Source organism: Chamaea fasciata, unplaced genomic scaffold, assembly GCF_029207755.1.
Source record: "Chamaea fasciata isolate MVZ Bird 193981 ecotype frontalis unplaced genomic scaffold, bChaFas1.0.hap1 SCAF_8, whole genome shotgun sequence".
Lineage (NCBI taxonomy): Eukaryota > Metazoa > Chordata > Aves > Passeriformes > Sylviidae > Chamaea > Chamaea fasciata.
The window spans coordinates 24,777,048-24,793,066 of NW_027094093.1; the positions used below are offsets into that span (position 1 = coordinate 24,777,048).

The window sequence follows — 16,019 nt, forward strand, 5'->3', positions numbered from 1 at the left end:
AGCCACCTGGGAGTACAGTGTTGAAAACCTAGGGTGTTTTCCCACAAACAATGTAAAGGTCTTTTTTGTCAAAGAGGCAATTTTGATAATAACAACAGCTACCAATTTTGCATTTTGATAGCCAGACCAGCTGCTATTTTGTCTGGATGCACACCGGGATTCGTGTGATCGGGGTTTATTTTTTAATTGAAAAAAATTATTATAAAATAGAAGAAAAAGGAAAATTACTTGAGATGCCAAATACTGTCGAGAGAACCATATTCTCCCTCCTCCCCACACCCACCGGAGACGCGGACCCTTCTTTTTTACAGGCTTAGGAGTTGCGAGACCTGATCGGGGGCTTTCTCCCGAGACCGCCGCCTGCGCCCCTGGACCCTCGGGCGTGGGAGATTTATTTCCTCCTCCCGCTGATTTCTAAGCAAACTTGTGGAGGGGGGAAAAAGGATCCCTCGGCAGCACAGAGTCGGGTTTTTTTGTTTTTTCTTTCTGGTGTGGATTTTTTTTTTTTTCAATTGCCGTCCCCGCCGGGTTGCAGCGGGCTGCCGGGGACTCCGTCCCCTCGCCCTCCGGCTCTGCTTTTGTGCGTTCCCCGGCGGCCAGCGCAGCCCCCCCGGCACTGCGGCCGCCGCGGAGCCCCCCCCCTCCCCGGCCGCGGGGCGCCAGGCTCCTGCCCTTTTCTTTCCCCCGTGCCCGCCTGCCAAGGAAAGGCACATGTTAATACCACCCGGCGCGGGCATTTTCTGCTACTGCTGCTGCGGGCTCCTCCGTCCGAGACAGATGTTGCGAAACCAAGGCCTCCTCAAGTGCCGCTGCCGCATGCTCTTCAATGACCTGAAGGTCTTCCTGCTGCGGAGACCCCCCGCGCCGCCGCCGCCCTCCCCGCCGCCGCCGCTCCCCATGCCCGGCGGCGCAGAGGCGGCGGCGGGGGCCGCACCGCCCGGGGGGCGCGGGCCCGGCTGGCGGGCGGCGGGCGGCGGCGGCGGCGCGGGCAGCCCGGCCGCCGAGGAGTGGGGCAGCCCCGCCGGGGAGCCGCCCGCCTCCCTGCCCAGCAGCACCTCCTCGGATGACTTCGGCAAGGGCAAGGCCGAGGACCGCTACTCGCTGGGCAGCAGCGTCGACAGCGGCATCCGCACCCCGCTCTGCAGGATCTGCTTCCAGGGGCCCGAGCAGGTGAGCGGCCGCGGGCGGTGGGCGCTGGGGTGGGGGCCGCCACGGGCCCGGTGGCAGCAATGCTCCAGTCTCAGGGACCCGGGGCCTGCTGCTTGAGAGGTGTCCCTGTTGCCCGGAACAGGACCCCAAACCCACAGGGGCTCTGCCTTCTGCCCAGGCCCCGGGCTCCAGATTTTGCACCTCGGTAGTGTTTCGCAGGGAGGATGTGGGGTGGAGGCTTGCTCCATCATTTTCTGCTTCCCGGCAGCCTTGCCCCGGCACTCATGCCCAGCCTCAGAGCCGTACAGCTGTGGCATGGGAGGAGGGACATGCTGACACCTTCATGGAGCGGAGCACATCTCAGCAAGGGAAGCCGTTTGGTGCTTTGTGGGTAACCAGTTGCGATGATTCCAAAAGTGATGCAAAGGAGGAGTTTAATGTGTCCCTTGCTTTTAAAAATACAACTTCAGTCTGTACAAAACACGTGGCAGGAGACAACCCACTTCACTGTTTCCCAGGGGATGGTTAGTGGGAACTGTGCAGGTGCTCCACTGCTCCCATGCTCCCAGTTGCACTATCTGCGGGAGAAACACGCCTGGCTACAATTGTACCTGCTGAAGCTGCAGCCCTGAGATGCTCTGTGGTACTGACTGAGGCTAGGCCAGTGAAGTTTCCTTCCACCACGTAGGAGAATGAAACAAATGCAACCATGCTGGCAAATAAGATGCCACCCTGGAGCATTATTCTCCATATTTAATGACAATTAAAAGCATCTCATGTATTTTCAGGCTGACAGCTTCCTTACAGCAACATTTGTACCTAACATGGCACAGCTTGCAGGTGCAAGGAAGGCTGCAGACCTCTGCTTGTGAGATCAAGCCATATGTGCAGATAACCATTATTACTCAGGATAATTTCATTACCTGTTATAATAAGGGATCCTTGTCTGAGAAAGGGTTGCAAAGTTCACCTTGACTATTTCTGTTTTAGGCACGCATTCCGGGATTTAAGCTGATACATTGAAATCTCACATGAAATGGGTTTAACCCCAGGCGTTCTTTCCCCTTCATGGACCTGTGTGCTCTGCTAAGGAGAAAACCAGTCCTCATTTGAAAGTGGCCATGCTCTGGCACACGTCCTGCCTTTCCCGAAGTTGCCTACATCTGTAATGCAGTGGTTGTGCCTTCCCTTACGCTGGTTTGAGGATGGTGATAATGGGTGATGGAAAGTGGGGAATGGGCTTCCATTCTTCCTTGGGAGAAGTGGGGTCTGCCACCAACCGATCCAAATATCCACAGCCCTGCTGGGTGTGTCATACCAAGGGTTCCATAGGTCACAGCTCAGTGCTCCATAGACTGTAACCTTCTCTAATGGTTTATGCAGCTGGCAGATAGCTGTGAAACAGTTTTCACCGTAGGCTTTCAGATGTGGAGGGAATAATTCTTTTTTGCAGATACTGTATACCTTCTTCTCTTGCTTGTCTTGTCCCCATCTCTTCTAAAAGGTGGAAGCCATGCAATTCACTTGCTGGGAATTTGCATTATTCCACATTTCTAGTACTCTTCCCTGGCTTGCCATTCTGCCTGTGTACACAAGACGTAGCACCTGAGAGACTGGCTTACGTGTCAGAGCAAAGAGAGCCTCAGCAGAATTAAAATAGAGGTAGCTTGCTTCCTTGGAGAACATAAATGCTTGAAAATAATTGGATGCTAATTTTCACACTGAAAACCAGTGTAGGTTGCATTGTAAAAGTGAGACTATTTGCTGACCATCTGCCAGCCTACCTGAGCGAGGAGCTGAGCAGACGTGACTGGCATCTCATAAGGCTTTCACCAGGATTTCTCTTTTTTGATTCTCCCAGTTTCTGACCTATACAATATGATATTTGCAGCTGGATTCTGCTACTTGTCCTTGAGCAGTACCTTATTCCACAAATAATTTTTTGTTCACTGGCATGGCTTGAGGACTATTTGAAACCTTTTGCCCCTGCAGCAGCTGGGAAGCACAAGTCATTACGGGGCCCCAAACTGTGGGGTTTTAAAGCACAGCCAGATCCTGACACAGCTTCCTGGAAATACAGTTCAGAATAACTGAGCACTGAATTGGTGCAGCTGATGCCAAGATCTGCAGTTTGGTTTATTTGTTGCTTATGTCAATAAAACTCCAACAGGGCTAAATCCCACATTCCTTGTTCATTTTTGTTATGGTGTTTATTACTGGTATAGCCTTTATTTCCCATTTGTTTCACAACTCAACAGCTGACCAAAGAGTCTTCATATTTTGGACCCTCACAACTGTAAAAGTCATAGATGCCCATCATTCTATACCACCCCTGCCAAGATTTTCATGAAAATTTTTCTGCTTGGAAACAAAATATAATTGCTAGTTCTTTACTCTGCAGCTTAATAACAATGACAGATTTAAACAGTATTTTATTTACCTGTCAAAACCATCTGAATTTGCTGCAGCTGTGGGCAAATTTGCAGGGCTGCATCACAGTAACAAGAACAAAAGCCTTCATTATAAATTGACTGTTAGGCGCTCTAAGCTTATTTACTCAGATAAAATGACAGTGAGTCTCCAAAAGATGTTTTAATCCTGTTTTGATGTAAAAAACATCCCAACCAAAACAACAGCCAAAAAGGTTTCTTAGTAATCTGGCTTTGCAAGTAGGTTTTATTTATTTTCTAATGCAAACTAAAATTGGTAGGGATGTTTGCTTTAAATTTATGATTGCCCAAGATGCATGACACTTTAGGCTACTGAATTGCTTGTATCTTAAGCTCCTCATGTTGGTTTGTGGCTCTTATGGGTAAGCTGATTCTTTCATTTAAAAATTTGCTGAGGACCACAGGAAGGAGGAAAGCTCATTATGAAACTGTTCTGATCCTTGCAAGTTTGTCAAGAGAAACCAGGGATCCAGGCAAGAAAAGAGTGGATTTGATGACCAGGGGATCGTGGCATCTGGGCTCATGTTTTGAGGGCATGAAGAGCAAACTCTGCTCAGGCCTGACAGTTGAAAAAGGCAGCTGCTTTCATTGAAAATGAGAGCTAAACATCGTTGAAGCTGAGGGACTGAACTCAGCTCTTGGCAATGCCATTTCCTTTTGGGGACTTGCTCGGCATTTTCAAAGGTTTCAATGACTGAACGTCCTGCACCATTGTGTCAGCAAATTCTGAGACCCTGGATAGAAGAGCAAAGCTCTGGGGAGAAAGTGAGGAAGAAAAATGCTGGAGTATTTTCTTCTGTTTTGGTTAATGCTTAGTGTTTGCAGAATTTTGTCTGCTTTCCTGGATCTCTGACAATGTTCTGCAAGAGAAAGGAACTAAGATGAGCTCCTCTCTCACAAATGTTTTACAGTATTTGGGATGGTTCCAAGCTGAAAGCAAGTCATGGGGTTTAGCAGAAAAAGACATGGGTGAAAAGTCCCTTTCCATCAGGGGATAAACTGTTTGCCCACGTCACAAGGAGTTAGCAGTACTGTGTAGGCTCTCAGATGTGGTGCTAGCTGTGCTGAAAATAAATAGAAAAACATTCTTAAATGAAACTGAGATAATTTGGAAAGCCATATATTTCAAGGTCTGCTTGTTATATTGTCAGAGTGTGTGCCCATCTTTTCTTACCTATAATTTTCAGTCTGCATCTCTCTTTCTCTTTATTGAGGAAAGATACTGGAAAGATGGAGATTTGAAAAGTCAGTAATGGTAGATTTGGTTGGCTATGGAGGATCATAGAGAGATAACAGATTGTGGACTCTTATCTGCAGGCTGATAGCTTAGACTTAGCTCAGTATTCAATAAAAATGCTTGGGTGAAGGCTATTCTTCCCACCAAATTTCCTGCTAGACTTTTGGGACACCGGCTCCTTAATAGACCTTCCAGAAAATTGTTTTCAAATATGTTGATCACATGATAGTGCAGGCTTCCCATCCATGTCCTTTTCATAGGTGTGTTCCCACAGGATTCATTTACTTGCTGTTAGAAGGAGAATCACTCATTAGAAAACAGCCAGTCCTGCTAAAACTGAATAATATGAGATGCTGGAATGCAGCTGTTTAGATTTCAATCTGTATATTGTAATTTAAGGTAGAAAGGAAGAGAGGATGCTTCCTGTGATATTCAGTCCATCTCTTTGCCTTCCCATCTTTGAATCTTAACACCTCTATAGCTACCTCACCTGTTTCACCTGTCCCAGGATGAAATCTGTACTGTGCGGGCAGAATATTCTTGGCTTTGGCAAAAGCTCTGCTTGAGCCATCAACTGAATGGAGCCCAGGGCGTCATCTATTTTAGATTTAGTTGCTGTTGCCACAGAGTTGATTGGCAAAGCTCCCATTAACTTCAACAGCAAAAGTGTAGGCATCCAGTAGCAGGGACCTGACCCCTGTATTTCAATAATGTTGTGCACACAGCGGGGTTTCTATAAATAATAGCGAAAGCCTCTAATCCCATTGACTTTTAATTGCTCCAGAAGACAAGGTTTTCACCTTTTGTGCATGCTGAAACTCTGATGCCTGACCCATTTATTTCAGTGCCACTAGCTAGCCTGAGCAGCAGTTTTTCTTTTCTTGCCTTTCACTTTTCCCTGTATAAAAGGCTTCATGAAGGAACCTGTCTATGTTTGTGTCACTGTTTCTTAAATATACATTTCAGGCCATGATTAACAGTGGCTGATGTCAGTTAGTGACAGAACAAGCAATGCAAAAGCATGTAGCTCCATTGTTTGCATCTGTAGAGTCACTGTTATTTCCATAAAGGCAACACTTGCCTCTGGAAGGGCGGCTCTGTTCGCACAAAACTGAATTGCATTCAGGTTGTCTTTCAAGCAAAAATTCATTCCCAGCAAGGGCTTCCTCTGTGGTAGTCTTTTGCTCACATTGGTGTTTTTCCATTCAAGGCTGGCCCAGTCCAGAAGTCAGAAATGGTTGTGCCAAAAATCTGTGATACTGTGTGTCCTATGTGCCTGCTGCATGTCTCCATTCCTCCTAGGCCTGTAGTAAGATAATAAGATGTACTGTAATTGTTAGTGGTCTATATCTGTGATAATCCCATCCTTTTATTATATGGCTGCTAAAGGAATAAAGTAATGTGATGGTGTTAGCTGTTACAGGTTATGCTCATCATCCTCCTCTAAACCTACTGGCTAATGTCAGCCACATCTGGCAGAGAGTGGAGATCTGAAAGGCATTAAATTCCTGTGCGCTTCATGAAAACTAGCTGGATGAAGAAGAGGAAAGCTAGAAATGTCCTGCTGAGGGAGAGATTATAGCATTGTCTGTGCTTGACACTGTGGAGTCCATGGAGGACAGAGTTTCAGATGGAACAGCAGCTGTAATAGGAATGTGTATCCCATTAGACAAAAAAAGAATAACCTTATCATGGTATGGTTTCCATGGGAAACCAGACTTACAGAATAGCTTGGCAACTTTTTATCTTTCTCCTTTTCCTTTGTTAATCAGAATTGCTTACCTAAAATGAATTGTTTGATGCTGAAGACTTTCTTACCTTCTCCCATCTTTTCACAACCTACCTTTTATCCTTTTCTGATTTATCAGTGGTTACAGTGGAACAGATTACACTGTTGGCAGTGGAGAGTGATGAGTGATGACTTTCTTCTGGTGAAGAAAGTAACAGCAGGACCTGGAAGCCTATGTAGATAATAAATCCCCTCCGTGAAAAGTGATGAGATAAGGCAAAATCATGGTGGGCAGACTGGTTCCAATGACAAGGCCCCTATACTGAAGTTCTCACACATCTTCTGTCATGTCATTTCTTGTTCTTTACACTCTTGAGTGGTTTTCTCTCATCTCCTCTTCCTTCTTTTCTACTTGGCCAAAGCCAATTGACACATCAGAACTTGGTCCCATCCATCCCATCTGGCTCTATTGGCACAGGTTCTCCTATGGCCTATGTACCATCAAATCCAAGCCTCCTCTCTGTGCAGCTTGGAACACTTGGGACATCACTCTCAACAGTCACACAAGCTTAACTGGCTTCCCTGGGTGGGGAGTGAGGGATGGGATGGTACAGAACGGGAGAATGATACAAAACAAAACAAAACAAAACAGTTTTACATGTTAGTATTTCCTACATTTACTACCTTGTGTTTATCATAGGAACTAGGCTGTGCTTGGGGAAAACTGTGTAAACCCCATGGAGGATGGGGTAGTTCTGTCTTGAAGGGATCCCTGAGAAAGTTTTGTCTCCTCTGTAGAAAAACTTTGTAGGGAAGGTCCATTTTGATTGGAGAACTGGACTGTCAGACATACTTTTTTCCATGAAGTCACAGACATATGCAAAACATCTTTGCAGAAAATAAACTTGGTATTCAATCAGTTTGGAGGTCAAGGATGGCTATGGTCTTTGTGGTTCCTTTGCCATGTTGCTCTTGGCAGAAGGTTACCAAGGACTGCTTGATTGACAGTGTGTTGACATTTAAGGTAAGGCCATGAGGTCACCTTTCCCATGGAAAATTATGTGCCATTAGCCAAGAGGTCAGTGCTAGAGGCACCTCTAAGGCCTGTAGTGCACTAAGCATTTGGAGGTGTTTGCCCTCACCATTTGCAGACAGTCCTGTGGCTGCAGCCTCTGTCAAGTTATTCCCTGGGACTGCCATTGTAACCTCTGGGACTCTGTAGGCTGTTGTTTATTAATGGGTGTACTGATCATGCCCAAGCATGGGGCAGTGCCCAGTCCTCAAGTGATCTACCTGTCCAAAACCCTGACAGAGGCTGATCTAACCAGTTCTTAAGGATGGGCATAGTTGGAAAACCCATCTTTCCTGCTGACACTCATTTCTTCTTGCCCTTTCCTTTTTTTCCCAAGAAGTAAGTAACTGAAGGTATTTTCCAGTAGTTGCATGTAAATATAGAGAAAATTCATTCTTTCAGGATTTTGCAAGTTTGAGTGACAACTGAAGCCGTAACACTCCTTCTTCTCTAGGCCAAACAATCCCAATTCTGCCTTTGCTTTTATGATGTGTTTTCTAGACTGCTAAACATCCTTGGTATTACCCTTGCCAAATGGTCCATATTTTGCTATAAATGCACCAGAAACAATTATCCAGCTGAATCCTTGTCAGTGCCAAGCAGGCAGAAAGGTTTTGAATCCTGTTTAACAGGTAGCAGAAATCATCCATTCCAGGCTAATATTCACCCTCTTTATTTATTCATTTATTTAGGGAACAGCAGATGATTATTGATTGTTACTCAACTCATGATCTCCATGTCCTTCAGAGCTGTTTCTTGGCCAGTCCTCCACCCTGGCTTTGTGCAGTTCGCATTACTGCACTGGAGGAGGAGCTGCATTTGGCCTTACTGAACTGCATCCATTTTTCCCCAGTAGCAGCCTCTTACAGGAGGGTCTGCAGATGTAGTAAGCATTAACTGTGTTGAGTCTTCAGATCATTAATGGCTTGAGCTCTTCTGCCTTGCCTCCTGAGGAGAGCTGGAAGGAAAAGAATGGAGGAGCAGTTGTGCTTTTCTTTAAGGATCCCATGACTGCCATAGGTCAGTGTCATAAGACATGGCTGGGGCTGGTTCTGTCACTGCCCACTTATAACTGTGTGGAGGAAGAGCAAGTGGATCCTCATTACTTCAGTTCAAGTGTCTGCTCTTCCCCAATTAAAGCCACTCTCAGCAAGGCTGAATATGATTTTCCTGACTGGTTCAGGCCTCTAGCCGGTCCTGCTTGAAATGTTGCCCACACCACCAGCTTCTCTCCTGCTTCTTCAATCACTTTATGGAGGGGGTGGCTCACATTTCCTCCTAGTACCTTCTTGTGCTAGCACTGTCACTTGGGGCATTAGCCCTATGCTCTGCTTGAGCTTATGTTCTCCCATATCCCAGCTAAGTACTCATGTTGTATTCATTTGCTTTCGCTAGGGTTGCATAGACTTGCTCAGATCCTCATTTCTTGCTTTCATTACTGTGATCTCTTCCTCTCCAATTTCCCAGCACAGCCATTGTCCTGCTTCAGTGGAGTCAAAACCAAGAAGCTCACTTCTTTGACTGGTATCTTAATGAAAGAAGTGGTTTTCAACAACTTCCATGTGCCTCTCCACACGCTTCAGTGTTCCCTGTCCTTACCCAGATAGATCCTGTGTAGTATTTTACTCCAATTCTCAGTGTTTGGGAGAGCTAAAAAAAGCCATGTGGAAGGATCTGTTGAAGACATAACACACAGCATCAGCGTGCAGGAATCCTGCTGGCACTTCACCCACATCACATCAGCACCTACCCTGGCAATTTCCTGCAAGTGCTGTACTAAAGCTCAATGGATGGTTTGCACTTCCTGCAAGTACAGGGCCACAGGCTAAACCTGCCCCTCCAAACATCCCAGTGCTTTTAGTTTTATCAGAAGAAGGTCTTCTTCTCTGTCTGATGTCTTGCATGACCTTGCAGTATGTGATGAATTAAGCTCTTCCCTTTTCTTTTTCTCCTTGTTAAGTACACTAGGACCTTTCAGGCTTAAGGTACCGGAGAAGTGCAAGAATATTATTATCCCATTCCAAGTGATATTAAAAGAACATTAAGATGGATCAGATGAGCATTCAAGAAAAGTAGTAATAATAAAGTACTATATCAGAGAGAAATAGCAGTTAAGTAATTAAAGAGAGGGTTTCCACAAGAGGCAGAAGGAGAGTTATGGGTGCTTCTGGCCTCCTGACCATTCTTTATTTTAATACTATGGTAACCTTTACAAGACGTCAATATGTCAAGCATCGCACCAAGAAGTGAAGCCAAGGCTTTTCTTGCCCTACAGAGTTCGCATTTTAGGATATAAAACCCCAACATTTCCTGAACATTGAAAAGGCAGGCATTCTGACAAGATTTAAGGCCAGAGGGAGTTACTGGGTTAGTCTGGTCTGAACCTCTCCGTAATAGCAGTGAAATAAGTTCCCTCAGTGAAATTCCTGCTTGAAGCTTAATAGCTGTGCAAGGACTGGAGAAGAAATATCCCTTCTTGATTTTCAGATTTACAACAATGGGAAATTGTCGCAGTGCCCAAGGAGAAAATCTGGGGGAAACAGAGAACTGAAACTGTCTTTGCATATCAACTTTTGTCTTGTCTGTCACAGAAAGAACTCTGTACTGTGTGCTTCCTTAGAAACCAGCTTCAAAAACCCTTGGGCTAGCTGGCAGAGAAGATTTCCCTCATGGAGAAAGTTCTGTGTTTGAAGGCAGTTTTCTTCCACATCAGATTAAAAGCAAGAAACTTTCAGCCTGGAAAAACACTCGTGGGATTCAGCTAGTTAGGAAAAAAACAGTTCATAGCCTCCTCTGACATATGAGAGCAGAAATGCTGTCACCTACATTTAACCCACATCTGGAAAATTTTCTTCATAGAGAGGATGCCTTCATCATTTCTAAGAAAAACATTTTTAGAGCCCCTATAGCCTGAAGTGAGGACTCCTTCATAAAGTCCAGCTTGCTAAACTGTCATGACCTGGCCCAGCTGCCATTGTTATTCCCTTTCCCACTCCTTATGATTTATTTCTTGCCCTTACTGCAGACCTGTGAAACCTGCGGGAGAGTTCTTGGTCTTCCCATCCTGCAGCTATTCATGAGATTTCCTCTCTCATCTTTTTCTTCGTGATGGCAGGCAGGAGCTTCATGTCTTTGAAGGTGTACTTAGGCATTCAGTGCAAATGTGAGGTGATGGTGACAAATCTGAATTATAACTCAGGTCAAACAAAATCATACAACCTCAGAATATTTTAGGATTTTAGGGAACCTCAGGAGATCATGTTGTTCAACTTCTACTCAAGCAGATCTGACCAAATCAGATCTCCAGATATCCAGAGCTGGATAATTCCAAGGACAGTTATTCCACTTGTGTCTCTGGACACCAGATTTAATATGTTACCTCCCTTGTGGTAAAAATGTTGGGGGGTTATTTTTGATTTATAATCGTAATTTTCCGTGTTTCGAATTGTATCTGTTTCCTCTTGTAACCATACACTTTTAAGAAGAGTCTGGCTTTCTTGCTGTACCATGAGGTGGCTGAAGACAGCAGTAAGATCTCCCCTTAGCTTTTATGGTGATTTTAGGAGGAGCTCTGCAAAATAAAGGATTAAATATCTGCTCTAACTCCCCAGTGTGGATTTAGACAAGGGCTGAGATTTGTGTAATGGTAGTCAGATAAATATCAAGGGAAAATACCTGCCCGTCTGTAGCTTAAAGAATGAGAACAAACATTGCTAATAATAGCAAAAACTCAGTTATGTCTCTTTGTCATAGCCAGGAAACTTCTTGATCCAATAATCACTAAACCTCAAGGAGGTGATTCTATTTCAAATCTGAGTCTTATAGAAATACTGGTTGTAGAAAACCTTGATTGAGCAAGAACCGTTTTTGTTTAAATTGAACAGAAAGATGAGCAAAAAGAGATCTGTAACTAAGGATTTCAACTTTACAGAAGCAGATTTTGAAAAATTAGGAATCTCTAAAATATGCAATATAGCAGAAATTTATTAAACATTGTCCTACTACTACCAAAACAGCCATTAATCTCTTTGTAACAAACAAAAACATTGTGTTACAATTGCTGGTTTTTGGAATCTTACAGTAATTCTCCCTTCTATAGGCTATTTTTGCTTTCTGCCTTCAATTTATTTGCCTGGAAAGCTGTTCAAAACCTGTCCCAAGATATGTTTTAATACAAATGAAAAACATTCTCTCTTTCTTACTTGCTTCACTAAGCATCACTACTTATCTGAGTTGGTTCTGTTTATAAGTTCATGAGATGCACTCAGTGACATTTAAACTTCTCTGCCAAACCCAACCAGCTTTGACAAATAAAGGCTGCAGAATGCTTAAGCTCTTATGAGTTGCCTGAAAATGTGTGGCCAAGTGGGACATACTCTTCACACGGGGTTTTTGATGCCATGGAGGGGAACTGTCATAAGAGGCATCAAAAAAGCCACCTTACTACCAGGTACAATTCAGAGGGAACATACACACTGTTTGTCTCCATTGCTCTGAGATCTTCTGGTTCTGCTGTTGTCTTTGCTTTTAATTCTCTTTACAAAAAGGCAAGAAAAAGATCCATCTGCCAGCAGAAGTGGGACTAGCAAATTTGAAGTCAATACCGGAGTATTTCAGAAAACTTTACATTTAGGAAACCTAGGGAACTGTATAGTAAAAGTTATAGAGGCTTCTCCACTCACCCCAGTCCAGGATCTGTTATTTCAGTTGGCCTCTTTCAAGGGCACTTTACAACAGGGTGGTCACACCAAATGGTGGGACCTGTCCTTCAGACAGCTCAAAAAGGGAGAATGTTGATGCAGCCCTACCTAGGATTGATTGAAAACCTGAAGAAACACCTTTGGTAGATGGCTGATGGCAGCAGCTCTTCCTCAAGCCTGCAGAACTCTATGTGTCACTCCCTCACTGTAGAAAACTCAGCTGAAGTGGAGAGCCAGGAGATCAGGGGAAGGACTGTAGTTAAGTGATCGTGAATGGCAGGGGGAATATCAGAAATAATTCTGTGCAACTTAATAAGAGGAGGAACTTTGATCAGAGGCATCCAAAGTGCATCTGTCAGTAGGAAAGCAAACTAAGCTGCAGGGACTTTTCAGAAGTTCTTATTGCTATAGTAAGCCAAAGGGGACGCAGAAGTTGCTATAGGCTTATGGATTTCCACAGAGGACTCCAAGAAGCTCCACATCAGAGATTATTTGCAAATGTAAGGCATACAAAAGTGTGTGTGTGTGAAACTGAGCTGCTCTGCCTGTGTTTAGGAGCATCAGAACCATAGGGGGTAAATGTTGCAATCCCTGAAGGTGGCAGGAGGTTTTCTACCATGGCATGGCTCTGCTTTCTGTTTGTGTTGGATCCAGTTATTTTTCCCTGCAATGGATGTGAGAGGCCTCTGAGATTGGGTTTCTGTGATGAAACAGAAGATGGAGGGGGATGATCTTGGGTCAGATGAAAGCTGGAAAACGTGCTCTGCTTCCCTGATCAGCACAAGGTTCTGTTGCACCTGATGGATCTTCATTTATTCATTCATTCATTCATTCATTCATTCATTCGTTCATTCCTGCAATCCTACTGCCACCTAAAAAGCCTAATGGCATTCATTGCTGCTTTGCATCCTAGTTCTGTGTTGCCCCATTTGTGTTTTTCCTTCCATAGGGTTTATAGCTTCATCCCTCTCCAGGTGGTATCTGTCCAGCAGGGCAATGCCACACTGTCTTTTCTTACCAGAAAATCTTTTGCCCCTAAGCACGGTGACTGGAGCAGCAGTACCAGCCCTTCTAGGCTACAGGGGAGATTTTCACCTTTTCTAAATACATCCTGAACGTTCCCAGTTTTCAGCATGCTCTGCATTTTGGCCTGATTAGGCTATTTGTTCTGTTGTATTGCAGAGACGAGGAGTGGTGCTTAGGCACAAGAGAGTATGTTCTCTCTGTATCCTGTAAAATAAGAGAAAATTTGCTCATCTGGAAATGAAATAATTTTGAGTTCAAAACTCACTTTGACTGACAACTGTTTTGCATTTCTGTACAACCATCAGTACAGGCCAAGGTTTTTACACCTATGTAAATGCTCCCAAGGCTGTTAGCTATTTGCATCCCAGAGATACTGATGAGTGAAAAAGAGGCTGTACAAATCCATGGAGATAGGGAAAACCATCAGGATTTCCCTCATATGGCATGCCCTCTACATGTTTGGAACAAATATTCAGCCCAAGTCCCCATTCTCAGACTGCCCTGTCCACCTGGTCAATACTGTTTGGTATCCTCTGACACAGCTTTACTTGCCATGGGAGGGTTGCAGCATGAATAACAGCCCTTCCTGTGATTTATATCCTTTCAAGGGAGAGAGAGGGAGTTTTGCCAGATATCCATCTACCTATAAATGCATATGGCATAACTGCTGGAACACAGCTGCACTCACGTGACTGTCTTTAATCTGTTTCCCTTTAAATCACTGTGTCTACGTTGCCTTGAGCTGTTTTGCTTCCCTCCTGAATTGTGCACAGCAGCATGGGCGTTGGTACCTCCAGTGCACTGCTCTGCTTCTGGACTGCACAGCCTTTAGGGCTCTCCTGAGATGGTCAGAGGGCCATGGAGGTCAGGGACCGTGGTTCCCACTTACACACTTCATGACCTCTCTGTCCTCAGAGGTTGTGTGTGATTCCCAGGGAGCAGCCAGCCCGCAAGCCCCGCCGCAGCGTGTGCTGATCCCGGTGCTCACTGCTGAGCGGGGACTGGCTGTGTGCATGTGTTTGTGGCAGTGTGGGAGAAGGCAGATGCCACGTGGCTGAGCCAAATTGGATTGAGAAGGAGATTAAATGGTCATTTGTGGGTCACGTTTTCCTGCAGAGGGCAGATTGATGCTATGATGCACATCTGGGCTGTGGAGCAGATGCAGCAGTTTCAGCTGCTGAGGCACTTTCCTGGAGGACTCTGCTGAATGTGCTACAGGGCTGGGAACACAACACACCAGCCAAGAGCTCTCCCAGCTGGGGAGAGCTGCTCTCTGCTGTAACTGGTACATTTGTAGTGAGAGATCTGCCCTTTGCCTGTTTCTCCAGTAGTGTGTGCTTGGCATGGCCAGTGCAGTGTGGTGATTTCCAGTGTGTCACAGCTGTGCTGAATCACAATGGCTCACAGATCAGGCCTCCGTGTCTTGTGTTTTTTCAATCCACTTACCAGTGTTCTGTGTCCATCCACTGAAAAAGATCTTTCCATCTGACTGGTCAGCTGTAAGTTCACCAGGTCATGAAAGCAGGCTGACCTGGAAAAATCCAAGATATGAAGATGGTTCAGAACTTGATTTAGGCTTGAGTACTTTCTGACAATGGGGTATCAGGGCTGTGACTGTGAAACAGTAATGAGCCCTTGCTGGATAATACAAGTGGTAAAGAAAACTTCCTGGCCGTGTCAGAAGATCTCTAAGCAAATGGCACACTGTGATACAGAAGAAAACCACATGGCCTGCCTCCATGAGTGCTTGGAGAGGGCACCTCTGCTTTCTGCAGAGCTAGGGTTTGCCTTTCTGCTAAAGAAAAAGAAGTAGACTAAAAAGTGTGAGGAACTGAGCAGCTAACACAGTCCTCTCAGATGAGAGTTACCCTAGGAGATCAGAATTAGCAAACCCCAGATTTTAGAGTCAGGGTGGCAGCTGGGTCACTGGATAACAGGTCCCAGCCCAGGCAGAAGGTTGGTCTCTGGCTCCGAGAGGACACATTTAGAATATTTCCACCATTGGGATGGCTTGACTAGAGGAGGTTCCTCTTCCAGTTCAAGTGAATGAAAGTGGATGAGCAGCAACCACGGATCTCACCTTCTCCTCTGAGCTTTGTAAACAAGCTGTGATTCTGGGCACATCCCCAAGGTGGGACACAGCTCTGAATTGCAGACACCTCAATATGAGTGTCACAATGTAGGTGTCTGGATGTGGACTGGGTGTCTAGGCAGTGAAAAATCAAAAGCTCGAGTCATGCCCACGCAATGATTTCTTAGTGGAAAACATCTTGAGATAGGTAATTGTGCCCCTAGTGAATGCAGGCAGTAGAGCTGGAGAGCCAGACACCTACATTGGCTCAGCTGACTCACTCCCAGGGCTCTGCTGTCAACATTGTCAAGACCTCCATCGATTGTACAGGAACGAGGGCATCCAGTGCACACAGAGCTGCTACATCTGCATAGAGTACACAGGACCCTTTCATGCCTCCATAAAGCAGACTGGAAACCTTCACTTCTAGGAATGCTTTAAGGGATCCTTGCTCACCTACAAAACACTGAAACCTCTGCAACCTAGGTGCTGTGCAAATGATGACTGTTCACATTATTATAAGTAAGCAGCAATTCAGAAATGCGTGCACAACATTGAAGAGAAGTAAACAGATGGGAGAAGTTG

At 45.2% G+C, this 16,019-nt stretch overlaps 1 protein-coding gene across 1 annotated transcript in view; it reads left to right on the forward strand.

Annotated features, from left to right (window-relative positions):
* Positions 1-711: 711 nt before the first annotated feature.
* MARCHF4 (membrane associated ring-CH-type finger 4) overlaps positions 712-16,019 on the forward strand; it is a 96,732-nt gene continuing 81,424 nt past the window's right edge. Inside the window, exon 1 of the mRNA XM_066190202.1 lies at positions 712-1,170. Within this exon, the coding sequence (XP_066046299.1) occupies positions 712-1,170 (459 nt within the window). The remainder of the gene's footprint in view (positions 1,171-16,019) is intronic.